The 16,531-nt window shown below is 40.8% G+C and overlaps 1 protein-coding gene across 5 annotated transcripts in view; it reads right to left on the reverse strand.

Annotated features, from left to right (window-relative positions):
- Positions 1 to 243: 243 nt before the first annotated feature.
- The window catches only part of CNTLN (centlein), a 474,592-nt gene continuing 458,304 nt past the window's right edge, over positions 244 to 16,531 (reverse strand). For all 5 annotated transcript variants that reach the window (XM_019517543.1, XM_019517544.1, XM_019517542.1 and 2 more), the window contains 3 exons: positions 12,679 to 12,876; positions 11,378 to 11,455; positions 244 to 1,103 (listed from right to left, as the gene is read on the reverse strand). In XM_019517543.1, the coding sequence (XP_019373088.1) occupies positions 1,002 to 1,103; positions 11,378 to 11,455; positions 12,679 to 12,876 (378 nt within the window). In that variant the 3' untranslated portion in view covers positions 244 to 1,001. The remainder of the gene's footprint in view (positions 1,104 to 11,377; positions 11,456 to 12,678; positions 12,877 to 16,531) is intronic.

The following is a 16,531-nucleotide window of genomic DNA, read 5'->3' on the forward strand; positions in this document are numbered from 1 at the left end:
AATATGGCTCGCCGGCCCACTGGGTGATAAAAAGTTCATGATCCAGCCCCACATTCAAAAAGGTTGGACACTGCTGAACTAGACTAAAACTCACTCAGCACACTGAGCTCAGTTACAGTGTTGCTTTGTAGCATGTCATGAAACACCTGGGATACTGTGATAGTAGCAGAAAGAGCTACTTTCAGAAGACAAGCAACACTACTTTAGAGAATATAAACAGCATTTTCCACACAACATTCAAAGGTAAACACGAGACGTTGGAAATCATTTTTATTGTTATAAAGAAATTTTGAATACAAGTAAATAGATTACACATACAATACACTCCCACTCAGAAAAAAATATAATTTCCCCCAGTGGTCTGAGTCTAATGCATAACTCCCCACTCTTATTTACTTCATGTTCTCAACTTTTACTCTTAATATTTTTTAAAATGCAAAATAAGTCCAGCCTAAGAATGTATGTCATTTTACGGGGAATAAACACTGAAGTTGAGATCAGCAAAGAAACCAAAAGATATAAAGTTTCCCAATCTCACTGAAATTCAGTTGGATTTATGTGCAAAACTATTAGACTCCTGGAAAAAGCTCAGCTAACATGTTTGGAATAATACAGCTAACAGGTTCTTTGTTGTTTGGTGTATATGTACTCTTACTGGCTTGTGCAATTTCTATGCTTTATTAGTCACTTCAGTGACATATTTTCCTCCCAAAGGTTTGCACTGGCTTTTTTTTAACTAATGTGTTCAGACAAAAAAAATTAAGTTTGCACTGATGTTTGGCAATTTGTGTATTCAGAAATCAAATGCCACATACCTTCTGTTTAAAGTGGGATTGCAATTAATTCCACTTGTTCAACAATTAATTTGTTCTCAAACTCTCATTCCTTTTGTATTGAACAGGACTATTATTAGTTTTGAATGGGAAAGGGAAAGACATTCAGAACACAACACACACTCTTTCTAGTCATTCTGAATAAAACCCAAACAGTTCACAGAAATATCATACGGTCTGTGTCATAAGTGAACTATATTCTTCTATCAGTCTCTTCTTCTCATTTAATTTTTCCAGTACTGCATCGGTTAAATATGAGGCAAAAGGAAACTGAAAGAGAAACACAGTAAGAAAAATGATAATTGAATTCTGCATTTTGTTCAACTGAAAAACATTCATTAAATATCTTTAAACCATTAGATTTCACTTATTTCCAACAACTAGCATAGTTGCAGACACCTGATCTCTTTAAAGCTGATCTGCCTGGTTAGTGTGTGTAACTATGTTCTTTATCATAAAAATGATAAAAGAGCATAAAATGAAAACCATAAAATGAAAAAAGTTAAATGCATTATTGAACAATTCATGGTTTACTGACCATGTTAATGATGTAATCTGCAATCCTAGCACCTCTGTCATTTATCTTCAATCAGCTGATCAATATGAGGTTACAGTCATCTCTGGGACACACAGAAGTCGTACTGTATGTTCACTACTCTCGTGAGAGTATCATTACAGCTACCTATGCTGTAACTAAGTGCCTTCAGAGTTGTATAGTGAAACTTTTGTAAATAAATGCAGAAAAAAAATCTCCATTGATCAAGATGTCAGTGGGGTCTGTTCTTCTATACAAAATGGCAACTTTAAAACAGCTGAGCTTACAATATTTGTACAGAAAACTTAAAATTGTCTCTTGTATCTACCTACAACCCATGGCTAAGGGAAAAATAGCTGATGCCTGTCATTTTCTGTAAATTTAATCTTTACCAATCACCTGACTGCTGCATTCAATTTGGACATTTTTGGGTACATGCTACGCCATATAAAATGGTTAAGATCAGTGGGGACCGACATTTTGGCAGGCATGCCACAAATTAGCTCTGTGCCTTCCCCAAATGCCACTACAATTCCCTTCCCTTGCCCAATCTGCTGCCCTGCTTTCTGCTTCCTACCCTGTTATGCCTGCCTGATTTGGTGCTTTGCTTTCTGCTCCCTTCCCTATATGTCACTGTGCTGCCTGTCCCCTCCCCAGTTTGCTCTGGGTTACACATAGAGACCACCTGCGTCATTTGTGGCACCCATGCTACAAGTTGGCCACCCTTGGTCTAGATTCATTATTTGATAGACTCTGCTGTCAGTATAATTGAGGCATGAGTGCATGGAGGTGGGAAGTGCTGGCTTGAAAATGGCATTTAAAGGTCTGTTTTTGGGAACTGGCTTATAGGTATAGATATGTGTATTATAGGGGCTCAAGATGGGCAATTGGCTATGTGGATGTGTGACCACAGAGAGACAACCAACCAGAGATAGCCACAGATGAAGAGTTATCAGGAGTCATCAGAAGGGAAGGAGAATACAAAAGCGGAGACTTGAGAGTAACAAGGGTCCCTCCCTGTCCCTCCTTCTCTTCCTTTCTGTCCTTCCCTGTCCCCCAGGAAGAGTCCCCGAGGCCACCGTGGACCGAGGGCATACCAGCAGCCCGTCTCATACACGCCTGGAAGAGGGCTGTGGGCCTCAGCATCCCACCTCCAGAATGCTGTCTTGCCATGCTGACATCTGACACCTAAGAGTAAGCCTCAGAGTGAAGCCTGCATCCTGGTCAGATGTACTTTGACTCTTGACAGCCCTAGGATTTGATACATATATAGAATTGCTTAATTGTTTGTATTGCTTCTTTTTCGTTATCACTGTGTATCAATAAATTTGCCTATTATCAAATGGAAAGGTCGTGGCTGGTCTGAGGGTGGGTCCCCCTGCCCTGAACAAGGTATCTAGATCCTAAATCCAGAGCCAACAATTGGCACCCGATGTGGGGCTCTCAGGACTGACTCAGAAACTGGGACCAGGTCCAGTACCAGCAGTTGCTGACTGGAGCCCTGGAACTGGAACTTAAGGGCAGTAACCTGACCGATCAGGGAATGTGTTGATACAGAGTGACCCTTTCTAGAGGGGGTTAGCTAAGATTTGTAGTAAGGTAGAGCTGTATGGTAATTGTTACTAGGGTTGTAAGTGTTGTGCAAGAGATGTGGTTTGTTACTGCTGACCAGGAGACTTTGTTTGCCCTGGTCAGGCAGAGTAGTGGACACAGGTATGTTCTGCGATCCACTTGGGGTTAAGTAAGAACCTCCTGTTGTGTTTGCAGTAGGAAGCTAGAGAGCAGAGAAAGTCATCTCTCTGCTGGAATGGCTGTGTGAATGAACAGGGTCCTTTGACTCTAGGGTCTTTAGGAATAGTTACAATCTTCTGTGGATGGTTACAAGACCAGTTATGTGTTTGCTGTGGAATTTGTCAGGGTAAGTTACAGGTGCAGGTTATGGCAAGGCAGAGTGTTATCCAGGCAGCACAGTTTCAGAGAGCTCAGAGATAGAGGAATGTGAGACACATACTTTGCAATCCTGTGTGCCTTGGAGAATAAAGGCAGGAAAGGGCACAGAAAGAGACAAGGTATGTTACTGGACATCTGCTCAGGCAGTGGCAGAGAATTTGGGATTGGAAGTGAGGGGAAAATCTGGTTTTCCTCCCACCTCTCCAGGAACAGTGAAGAACCCAGATAGAGAGTGTAACAGCTTATTTTGGGAAACATCAGGGTAGAGCTGTGTAAACAGAGATCAGTGCCCAGAAGTTACTCTGGGCAGAGGAAAAGAAGTGAGCTTATCAGAGGCATGTTTTGTTTTTCTCCTCTGCAGACGCATGGTTTGGGGGTTCCTTTTTGAAGTAGGAAGAGTTTTTCCAAAGAGATCATGTGTGGTGTGTAATTTGTCACCTGCAATCTTTCAGAGGAGGCTTTCTCTACAGGTAGGGAATGCTGAGCTCTGCAAGGTGCAGAGATGGGAATTTTTTGGATGAGCGCCAGCATGGCTATAGGCCAAGCAAAGGCAGCCACAGTGTACCAGCTGAGAGTAAACTAACTAAGAGAGGTGAGCCCCTCCCTTCTAGTCTTTGTGTTTTGCAGGATGGAACCACTACGGAAGCATCATTAAGTTTGCTGGGTACAGAGAAGAATCAAGCTTGACTGTGTTATGTGTAGTGATTGTGTTTTGCTGTGTCTGTAAAATGCTATTGCTATAAACAGAGATGATCCCAGCCAGGTGCGGGGCCCAGGGCAAAGCAGCTTGTGCATGGTCCCCCTCCCTGTCCCATGGCACACTTACACCAGCTTCCAGAGCCAGTTGGGAAAGGCCTAACCCTTGGCATTTCTCTAGCCTTTTAAAGAATGGAGGGGTACAGGTAGTGCTACAATGGCACCAGGCATCCAGTTGAGACAACAAGAAAGCATTGCCCAGTATACAGGAGGGGTAAAGTTGCCAAGGACATGTCTGGTCTCCAGAGATTCTGACCATGAGATTTTTTTTTTTTTTATCTGAATAGTCATCTTGACAATCAGATAAGACACTAACTGTGGAGCGACATGCTACCGGAAATGCTGAGTAAAAGGTTTAGTAGGCATCTAGGGCCGTATGTTCTCTGCTCCCAGTACGGGAGGCCTGTTCAAACCTAATTGGCTAAAACTCGGTTGCTGGGCTAGGGAATGCTGAGGCAAGAGACCGAGGGGGTATGGGTGACATTTGAACAATGGTTAAGGGTTCATTACAGCGTCCAGGCCATTGGAGCCCCTGACCATGGATGCTGTTATACTTTTCCTGGGATGACTGGTGCAGGTCCTCCCCACAAATTTCATGAACATTCCAGGTGATGCCAGCAATTATGTTCCAGTATGTTGTGAAGGTAAACCCCTGCCAGGAATTTCTCTGCTCACTGCTCCAGTGGTGGGAGCATGACCAGCTCTGGCAGTAACCTTAAGTGAACTCGCCAGGGACAGTGTTTAATTCTCCCCTCCCTGTCCCACCACTATGGATCCAGGCCAGGGTCTGCCTGGTGCTCCCCCCTCACCACTTCAGTAGCAGGGCTGGGGGTGTGGCCAGATGCCAGCTGGCATGGCCCCCTGAGGCAGAGGAGAAAGGAAGGGGATTTTTTTCCCCTCTCAGGCCCCTCTGGCCCTGGGGGACTGCAGCCAGGGTCTGCCAGACCCGACCGCTGCTGCTTGCTCCCTGTGCAGGGTGAATGGTAGAATAAGCCCCTTCCATCAAATGCTGGAGCAATTCTTCCCCTTTCTGACACTAGGTGTAACTGTTGCTCTTTAACTGGAATTCCCCCTCTAAGGGAAGATAAGTAGTACCCTTCATAACCAAGAATTCTTCCAGCTGGAAGAACAGTTACACCTGGTGTCAGAAAGGGGAAGAATTGCCCTAAATATGCCATCAGGGATGAGACAAATAAGATATTCAGACTGTTGGTAGTATATCAACATGGATAAAATTGTTGAGTGGATAAAATAGTTTTCCTTTGTCTTTAAAACTCCACCCCAAGCTAATCCAGTGTGTTTATTTCTTCTGAGAGTTCCACATTTAGTGTTAATTTTTGACAATATGTTAGCTCAGGGGTTTTCAACCTTTTTTGGTCAGGATACCCCTGGCAACCAGTCAACGAGTGAGCAGGGGTGTTCCCTGGTGGTCAGTCAACAAGTGTGGGGAGGTGGGCAGTGCAGTACATGGTGGCGAAACCAGAAGTGCCACTGGCTACTCCGCACCGCTGCCACATACCCCATGAGGCCTTCCAAAGTACCCTCAAGGGTACATGTATTCCTGATTGAAAACCCCTGTGTTAACTCCATCCAGAGTTTACTGTTTTCATTATTAAAGTCTCTTCTATCACCGTCATGTTTTTTAGGCTCTGAACAAAACCCTGGTCTAGTGCTTATGCTAGACAAGGTACCTGCAAATTTCCAGTAGAAAAAGGAACATTAGCATATAAAAAGGATGAAAAACTAGTGCAAATTGACAGCTAAGAGAAGTGTTGAAATAATGGTAGATCTGCTTTATTTATATTTTTATAATTAAAATGTTACAAGAAATTATCTGTACAAGATGATGGCAGGTAAAATACTGAACTGCCCTCTGATGTGGCAGATCAAGTATTGTGACCTGCCCAGCAGTTACAGGGCAGGCTGCCACAAGAGACCTGTATGTGTACGGGGCTAGGATTTGCTGGCTGGACATGATCTCAAACTGTCAGAGTACACTCCTTATGTCTGTAATATGGGATTGCCGAGCTAGTCAAGCATACTTGCTAGCAGTTTCTTGAAAGTTACAAGGGCTGCTATTCTTCTGGCTGTGTAGGGAGAAGGATCAAAGTCACTGAGCACAGCTTCTATCAGTATTAATATAAGTGCATAATCTTATCTCAAATTCTTTGTGGAGGATACTCTCCACTGTGCTGTAAAAATACTAATTCCATCTTTCTGTTCACTCCATAACTGTTCTTTCCTATTGTCTACATGCATGTATTTTTTTTAAAACAAGAACAGTATAATTATTTTGAAGTCTCTCATAAATTCTTCTTCCACTAGCTTGGCCACATTAATTTTTGAAGCAGTTGATATTTTTCCTAATGTTATTCTTTAGATGAGTGCATTACCTCTCTGCTGTCCCGGGTCCATATTATTCTATCTATATTTACTTGCTGTTCACTACTTTCTGTTGCTTGCATGTCATAGCAAAGTGATCTTTAAAGAGATCTTTCTATCTAAATCATTCATTTCTATCAAGAGCATTGGAAGATTCAGTGTTGTGGCATTCTTTCACATTTGTCAGTTGCAGTTCTCCTTATATATACACATCCAGCTCTGGATGATCTCTACAGTCTTCATCTTTAATAGAAGCCTGTCAGATATACTTTTATTGATGGCCTTGTAACTGTCCTGGGACGACTCTTGCTACAGCCTGCTTCATGACTTCAAAGACTGGAAACAAATTCTCCAGAAGCATACCCCATATGCCTGGGGAAGGTTTTAGAAAGGTAGTTAGCACCATGTACACACTTAAGTAGCATAAGGCTTCAGTACATAGCTGAAAGTTCTGCATTTTCCTATGCCAGTATATTTTTCATTTAAATTTGAAATCAGCAGAGAATCATATAAACCCATTCTCCATGCAGCTGCTCCTTGCAGCCCACAGATAGTACAGGGCAGAAGCAGCTCTGGGACTCCCCTTGCCATCTGGGGAGGTCCTGCATGCCTGCTCCATGCCCAGCTCCCCTCTGTCCCCTGCTAGCCCAGGGACTCTAGCCATGCCTCACCCATATCCCTGCTTTTTCCTTGAGTTCTCCCCAGTAACTATACCTTCTTTTCTCCTTGTCCTACCAGAAGATTGTACTGTGAGCCATGGGTGTATCTGGAGTTTGTTAAAGGGGGTGTGTGGCAGGCTGCCCCCTGCACAGGTCTTCCCCTGTGTGCCTATTCCCTGCCCAGCTCCCTTGTGTCTCCTGCCAGCCCAGGAATTTTAGCCATGCCTCACCTATATCTCTGCCTGTCCCTGCACTTCTACCCCCATGGGCAGGTGTGCAGGGGGCAGCCTGCCAAACCCCTCTTTAACAAATCCCAGATACACCCACGGCTTTCAGTACAATCTTCTGGCAGGACAAGGAGAAAATAAGATATAGTTACTGGGGAGAACTCAAGGAAAAAACAGGGGGATGCCTCACAGAGAAATCTGAAGTGTTGTAAGTCTTGGGTAGGGGGCTACATTCCCAATGAGAACCAAGAGTGTCTATGGTTAGAAGGCAGTGAGAGGGCCAAGGATAATTTGCAAGCTCTAGTAGGAGAGTTGTGGAGAATCCCCTGCAGTTTAAGGATAGAAGGACTGCAGCAAGCTCCTATTCAAGGGAATGATAATCCATAGGCTTCAGTGAGATGGCTCTGGAAGCCAGAGGAAAAGGCAGGCAAAGGATGGGAAGGTTTTTTCCTGCATGATACTATTACCTGAATACGATTTGTGTATTAGGAAAGGAGGCCCTAAGAAGAAATATTCTATGATTGTAGCTTTTACTGTATGTGGAGTGATTAATGCAAGGGCCCCCCAAGGAACGAAAGGAACTGAGGCAAAACTGTGTACCTGACAAGGGATCTATTAAGCTAATCCTGTCATGAAGTACAAGGCTTGAAAGATTTGGATGACTATTTATATCCTGTGAAAAATCTCTCCTAGAGACATCAAACAGCAATCTGAAATCCAGCCAAACTTCTTCCTTCCTTTATAAAATTATTAATAAATTGTTCAGATGTAATGTTATGAGGACCCACTGCAAAGCTTTGAGAGGTACAGAAAAACTTAGATTAAACTAACTCAAATGAAGGCATGATGCTGATTTAGCTAAATGAGGTTTTCCCTGACTGTGAAGCTTTTTCATGAGTATAAGAGATGGACATTTTACCAGAGGCCTGGTTCAAATACTTGGCATAGATACTGGGAAGAAATGTGCCTGGAGGCAAGGGAAGAATCTTCCTTCCACATCCTATTACAGCTATAGACACATTTAAGGCCTGCAATAGCCTACACTAGTTGATACATGCGCCATGCCGTTGATGGAGAGGGAATGGAGCTTCAATACCCTGATATTTCCTCTAGCTTTGTCTCTCTCCTGCTCAATCTCCTATGCATTGCCTTTGAAGAGTCTCCATACATGAATGCACTTCCAAATACAGCACTTCCTTTGTTGCAGGACCCTTTTAGCTTTCACACCAATCCATTTTTCATATACAGAGTCATTGAGTTTTGAGTTTTATTAATTTTTCAGTGATGAAGTTCCAGCCATTGGGAATTTGGGAATGAATACTAAGGATACTGAAAAGACATAGCTGTCCAATCAAGATACAGCTTTTGGCAACAAGGAACTATAAACATTACAGTGGAATTCTCATGGTGGAATTCCCAACTCGATTATTTCTTTAGATAATACAATTATTATTTACATAATGACATTCTGAAAAGAAAATTCTTTATTAGACTGTTCAGCAGAAGGGCCAATTCTTCACATGGATTTCTACATTGGCCAATACAATGAGACTCTGATTCTGATGTAGGCCTCCAGGCACTATCACATAAATATTTATTAATCATAGTAATATTAATATTTTTCTAACACTGGCAGCAATACAAGCCTTTACATGTCATAACAATGCAGAAAAAAGAGGTGTAGATGAACTGTAAATCAGAGGTGTACTATATAGTTTATGATTACGCTCTAAGGGAATCTATAAAATGACATTAAGGAGCAACTAGTGCTTTCCCCAGTTCCCCCCCAAATTCTAATGCAGCAGTAAAACGGCGTATGTCAGTAATAAAAATAAAACGTCTATGACACTTTAAATGTTATCATACTGTCACAGTGGAATAAAATTAGCTTGAAAAATGATCTAAAGGGATATGATGCAGTTCATTATGTATAACAGCAACAGCAGCAGTTTCCCAGTGTTCATAAAGGTTTCTCCATTAAACTTACCTCCAGTCAATAATTAGGAGTCCACAAATAAACCTAAGCAATTAAATCAATACTGCTGGGCAATTACGTTCCAGAGTCCTGACTCAATGGCACAAAAAGACACTATATCAAACTGCAGTATTAAGTGATGTGATGCAAGTGAAAGAACATTTTCTCAGAATAAGTGAAGAAAGCAAGCCTGACATGCCATGCTGCAGATGTGTACATGCAGACAGCATGTAAATGTGTAGCACAGATGAAAATCTATATTCTATTCCGGTCAGTCCTAACAAAAAAAGCTTCCATGGCACAATGAGCTTAAGCATTTTGGATCATGGAACCAGGTGTTTTAGAAGCAGTTGTAAAAGGAGCCACCAACCATCCATGCACAAACCTCCATAGTCACCTGTTGGGGTCATGATTTATTCCCCCCAACATAGATAAGGAAGCAGATGTGGACTGAAAAAAAGCTGCTAATTCTCTGGTCTCCCTTGATATGGCCCTGCATCTTTTCTTTAACTTTTATGATCTGCCAAGCTGAATGCAGAAGACAAACACATACATGATTGACGGAAGAACAAAGAACACGATTCTTATTTTGTGAGGAAGCAGCTGCCCCTGGGGTGAACTGAGCCTCTTGTTTTTTCTCATCATTTACTACAGTTGACATTTCTTTATTTATTTGGCAATCTGAAGGAAGTGTAGAGAAGGAGGGTACTTATATCTGTGTTACTGATTTGCAAGTAGCACTAAAGGTATTTAAATGAATTTGCCAGAGTTGAAATGCTTGTGGCAGGGACAAGGCATTTTAATGGATATTTCAATCTTCTCCACTCAAGCAATTGAGTGGTATTAGTAGTAGATTCTTCTGATAACGAACGAAGCAAATACTACCATCATTTAATAACAGATCAAGGGATTTAATCTTGATGTTGAAATAATTTTTATTTTCATTAATTATTTCCTATCTAGAGATGACTGGCCCTTTGAAATGGCTTGCAAACCATTTTAAACCCTCCACTTTGCTATTAGAAATGAAATATACTGCTCATACGCTCACATTATTGCATGTACAGCAGGAACAATGGATTTCTGAACTCAAACGTTACTTGATTTCAGCTGTAAGACAGACAACCAGAATTATGAAGATAACTAAAATAAAATGAAGAAATTTAAAGATCCAGTGCAGGTTGTCAGTGATGTCCAAACAAAAGCTGACTATGACTAGAAAAGCAGGGCTCTCACCTGCCAATAAACTGCCCTTGATCACTTACAAGAGGGGTGCATCCCAGCAGATTGTATGTGTATTAAAAAAAAGACTTGAAAGAGAAGAAAAAGTATCACACAGGTCACAGCGGCAGTCTCAATGGACCCCTCAGGGATTTCAACTAGTCTCAGCCTTGTCATCCTCTATGCAGCTTTCCACTCTGCCCAGAAAATGTCAATAGGAAAATGTTTGAGGGGCCTCTGGTGGAAATTTTTTCATTCTTTCTGCATTGACAGGATGCCAAATCAATATTTACTTCCCACTAACAAGCTGCTCTAGGTCTCAGTAGAAAATATTGTAGAGAATGCGGGAAGACACGGTAATAAACAGCTGTCTGGCTATGAGGAAAACATGAACTGACTGGAAACAGGTCCAGAGTTAAAGGTCACTGAAACCCATGAACTCCTCAGGTGTCCATATCAAGTACTAACTTTAAAGGCACATACTAAAAATCTGTTTTTTCTAAGAGGTATGAGGGAATGGATCCTTTACACTCTACCAAGGATACAGACTGACTCAATAATTTAATTAATACATTTGCCAGGATCTGAGCTGGTTTTCCCCAGATATTGTTTTCAGCTGTTAAGTTAACAATGAATTTTTACTAGCCAACATGTCTTCTGCCCCACACAATGCCTTACAGTTTTAAAAAAGTAAAAAGAAATATTAGAAAATAAAAACTTCATATTGAAACATCGCCCTCCAGGCAAAGGTCTTATAGAGAAGAAATCATACAAATAATTACAATTATTAAAAAATATTGTTCATATTGGAAACTCTTAACATGAGGGAAGGAATTCACCTGTCCTTCGAGAAGCTTCTGTATATAGCACAGCCATTCCTTATCATTTTCAGATTCCCGTTTAGCTCTTTCTGCTTCCTAAAAATAGAATGAATACAAGTTATATTTTTTTTGCACTCTTACATGGCAAAAAATACCAAACAAGAGCCACAGATAATTGTATTTCTCTCACTCACTGAGTAATGGAGACAGCGCTTCCAAAATTAGCTTTCAGAATGGCATCTGTTAGATTGGCAAGGGCTTCTGTTGCATTTAGAAAATTCACATGTGCAGATACAACTGAGTAAGATCATGCACAGTTTTTTACACATAATAATAGTGTGTACATGGGTAGGCATACGTGCATCTGCATATGCATACATGTGTGAGAATGAGTGTGTGTGTAAATGTTACAAGTTCACCTGAGGAAGTTTAATTGAAAAATTTTTGATCTACACTGATTAATGGAATATATATGTACACTGGGAATCCATCACCTCTATATTTGCATTCCTTTATGTGTATCTGGGTGTAGTTGTGTGTTTCACAGAAATACATTCACAAAATGTATCATATTAAATACAGGACCTAATTTACATCTCAGCTACATTGATATACACAACAACCCAATTCAAGTCACTGAAGTTAAAAATGTAGAAAACTGGTTTTAAGATGGAAATTATATCCATGATACACCCACGCAGTATGAGTGCTGTAAAAGTGTGGAAAACACCTCTTGTGGCTTCTGCAATACAGGTTTTCAACAAAGCTAGTTGCAAACCTAATGTACAAGTATGATACTATCAGTATAAGCAGTCAATTAACAGCTCATTCTTCTTACAAGGATGGAGATGCAGCATATATCTTTTCCCATCAGTACCTGGATTTAAGTAAGAAATCCTAACATTTTATTTAGCAGAGTCCTTTAATGATGGGATATCAAACATTCAACTTTAAAATTACATGATAGGCCCAAGACTAAAGAGTTTGTTACTTTTCAAAATAAATCATTTGCTTAATAGAACTATATTTAAAGGTAACAGAAAATAAGAGAATATGCCAAGTAAATCAAATTTGATACTGAAGGATACATTCTCTTTTTTTCAGTTTGTGCTGGTCTGCCTTTACAGTGAAGCTTACATGCAGAATTATCAAAATTCATTGTGGAAAATGGAAATGACTAAATTTCAAATAATTAGAATCTCCACATTCCTTAAATCAGCACATTTATTTCAGTTCCACTAACCTACAGGGAGATGCACCCATTTACACCAACTGAAGTTCTGGCCCCTTGTCCTGAAAAAATCCTTTAAAAAATTTACCTCATCCCCTTCTGTATGTAGTATCTCCTCTAAATCAGTCTTTGAAATATTAAGGATGGATGCTGCCAACGACTGGGCTCGGTGAACAGACTCTTTGGAAAGGCCCTTGTTGCATTCTCTTTCTTCTCTTAGTTTTTTTGAATGTCTGATTCTTATTCTTATTTCCTGCACACTTCGCTGTAACTGTCTTGTTAAAGCCTAGAACAGAAGAGAATGAGAAATACTTTATGGTAGTTTCTGTGAGAATGCAAATGCTATGAAAGGGGATAAACTTTGTCTTGTATGCATTTCGAGACAGGGACTATTTCAATTTGTTATTTAAATGATGATAAAGTTCAAAACTAAGAACAGAGGTAGGTACAGAATGGAAAACAAACTATAGTTAATCCTAATCTGGTCATTCCAGTTCACATTTTGTTAATTGTATCTAAAAAAATACTTTAAAAGATGTTACTTCCTTCAACAACATAAAAAGATTAGAAAAAAAGCAAAGATTAGAATGAAAGATTGCATGGGCTTAAATCTCAGTCCTTTGTAGATTTAACGGGTTAAACGTCATCCTTGTGATTACTTCACTTATCTCAGTGAAGTTCTATCAGGGATGTGTGTGTTCCATTATGTCCAAGCAATGATGTCACACAGAGTTGCTTGTACTTTATTTTTCATCAATGAGACGTACAATCACAAGGTCAGAAATTAACTCAAGGATCATGGTAATGTTACAGTGATGTTGGAACTGTGATGGTCCTGGAATTATGCGAGGGGCAAGGATTTTTTGGAGGTTGTATCATTCATTGGACCAGCTGCATGGTTGAAATAAAGTTAGACAAACTTTTGAATGCAAAACGTTCTTCACTGGGTCACCTGGTAACTCTCAAAAATGGAAAGAGCATCACGCCCAAAAACAAAGCCCCGTGAGTGGCTGGTCACTGATTGAGATCTGAAAGCACAGAATCACACTGAACGGCCTGAAAATAGTCTTCTTTTTCTGTTTCTGTGGACATTCAAAATTAGTTTTAGGCATATATATGATCTGGAACAGGACGCCTGATCAAGTGAATGTATCACTGAGAGAGAGAGAGAAAAAGAGAAAACCAGCAAGCATGGCGTTCCTGTGAGCTTTCTCAAAATGTGGCTTCCAGTTCTAAGCCATAAAGTTGTTGAACTTCAGTGAAGTTCAGTGAAAGCAGGACCCAGCTCAGAAATGGTAAATTAGTATAAGCTATTTGATAGTTGAACAGATATTTGAAGGATATGAATGACAAAAAGAGAGAAGAGTCTTTTGGGATAGTATAATAGGAATTAAGAATCATGGAATACAACCAAGGAAAAGAAAATGTGCAGTGTCGCAGGGCGCTAAGGTGCCTGCTTCTCTAACAGCAGAAACTGCCTAGGGAGAAAGCCCAAAGAGCCAGACAGAAGCCCACAGGTGCAGGCTACTATGGCAACAGGCTAACAAGCAAATTAGCCTGCATCTGCACCTGACCGGAAGAGGCAGGGCCCTGGACATATATAAACCCCAGGGCTGGGACTAGAGGTTTACTTCTCTGGCAGCAGCTAAGGGGAAGGCCTCCAGGGCAGAATTGCCCAGGGACTGCCTGATATGCTGCAGACTGGGCTAATGGGGCTCCATGAGCTCAACAGGTACCCTAGCCTACAAAGCACTTAGTGCTGGGAGAAGTTTGACTTTTTAAAGGGACAGAGCACACCCTGAACTGCTTACATTATGTTATACCCCAGGGGCTCATGTTTAAATTGCTCTTTATAAATACCGGTGCACTGGGCTAAGGCTATTGGGGAAGGAGAAAGCCTCATTGGGGACCCACTACGATGTGGGGACCCCAGCACCAGAGAAGGGCACAGCAATAAGGGGGTGAACAGAGCCCAGCACCAGTGTGGGGCACAGAGATAGGGCTGCGGAAAGCCCGGTGAGGACAAGAGGCTGAGCTGTAGTAAGGCCCCAGGAGAGACCATGTTTAAATACCATCTGTGAGGCTTGGGGCATGGTAAAGGGGTGGTTTTAGAGCCATGCATCTAGCCCATAAGGTCAAGGGTGTCCTGTGAGGAATCCATTTTGAAGCAGGACCCCACAGGAGTCGAAGAACCAAAGGTTCAGTGAGGTCCAGCAAGACTGTGTCCAGAATACAAACTCGAGGGCAGCCTCCCAATTTATTAAAATTACCAGCAACACGTGGCAGGATAGAAAGAGGATGCCCATTGGGCAGGACTGGCATGGTCAAGATGCCCTAGGGGTACCACGGCCATCCCTGGAAACCCCATCCCATGACAGAGTGGTTATCAAGAAATACTCTACTGTAGTTTCTGTGAACATGAAAATGCTATAAAAGGTTATGCTCTTTGAGACAGGGACTATTTCATTTGTTTTGTTATTTACACGATGATAAAGTTCAAAATTAAAAATAGAGGTAAGTGAAGAATTGGAAAAAAACTATAGTTAATCCTAATCTGGACAGTCAGATGGATTGTTTAAATGTGTGCAACAGACCTTCAAGGGATGGGGTGGGAACTCCATCAGTTAGAATATTTAAAACCAGGCTACACAATCTTTAACCAGATAGATTCAATGACCTAACCAGTGGGTCTTTTCCATCCATAAACTTCTCTGATTCAGTGAAATACCAGTACAGCCACTAAGGCACTAGGTAGATTACATGAGAGAGTTTTTTTTTCTTTTTGAAGTGTTATATAAGCATTTATCAAAAGCAGAGAAAGATGAGTGGTATTTAAAAATCTGTTTGCTAGGGAGAATTGAGAGACTAGCAGTAACTCACTGTCAAAAGATCTGCCTAGTGTGCTCAAGTGGCACAAGGAGCCAAACATTAGAACTGCAGTTGTCAACAACACATCCTGGTTGAGTTTAAAATTAGAGAATAAGGGTTCTCTTTTGCTCATCATATCCAGGATTCATTTTAAGAAACTCTTTCACAAGGCGCTGATAAATCTCTGAAAATGTTTTCCATGAACAATACTGTAGTCTCATATAAAACTGATTGGAGTGTTATGAAGCTGGTTTATTGGCATTTTGGGTAAAGTATTTTTCAGCCTCCAATGTATTCAAAACAAAGTCATTAGAGGGTGTTTGCAAATGTATTTTAAACAAATCATAACAGCTTTCTCTTATTTTAGTATCTATTAACTATCTTCCTGCTACTTCCTCAATTTAAGATTTTTGCTATAATTAGTTAGGATATGATTATAATAAGTACATTCTCCCAACACAGATTCTGAAAAAGTCCAATGAAAGCAGAGCAAATATTCCAATCCATCCAATATCATGATTAGTCAAAGGATCACATGCTGCTGCAGTATTTTCAATAAACCAACTTGAAGATAACTTATTTCATTATACTATATTTATAGAGCTGATGAGCCAACTAGTTGAGGAGAAAAGGTAAGAGACTGAGATTTTTTTTTTTTTTTAAGGAACATGAAAGTTTTTAGACACCAGTGCACCTAACTTTATTAGTCTCCTTTGATGGACCTACTTGAAAAGAGGAGAAAAATAACCCAACTCCATTCCTAGCAGGGGCTGTTCCAGAGGACTACAGTCTTTCCATTAACTTCCACAGAGTTCAGAACAGACTCCTGGAAATAAACAGCAAAGAAATAATAGAAGGAGCCCAAAACTGAAAAAGCAAGACACAGTAAGTTGACACAGGGAGAAATGTACTGTTTTCACTACTGATATGCTGCAGCACACGTCCATTTTGTAACATCCAAAATGGCATAGCAGTACCCTAGGGCCTACAGTCAGTTTCATTTTGCATTGAAAATTTAAGTATACATTACATTACAGTCCCGTTTCTCTTTTTGGGGTTTTTTGTTGTTCTCC

The sequence above is a fragment of the Gavialis gangeticus genome, unplaced genomic scaffold (assembly GCF_001723915.1).
Source record: "Gavialis gangeticus isolate Ggan-Ray unplaced genomic scaffold, GavGan_comp1, whole genome shotgun sequence".
NCBI lineage: Eukaryota > Metazoa > Chordata > Crocodylia > Gavialidae > Gavialis > Gavialis gangeticus.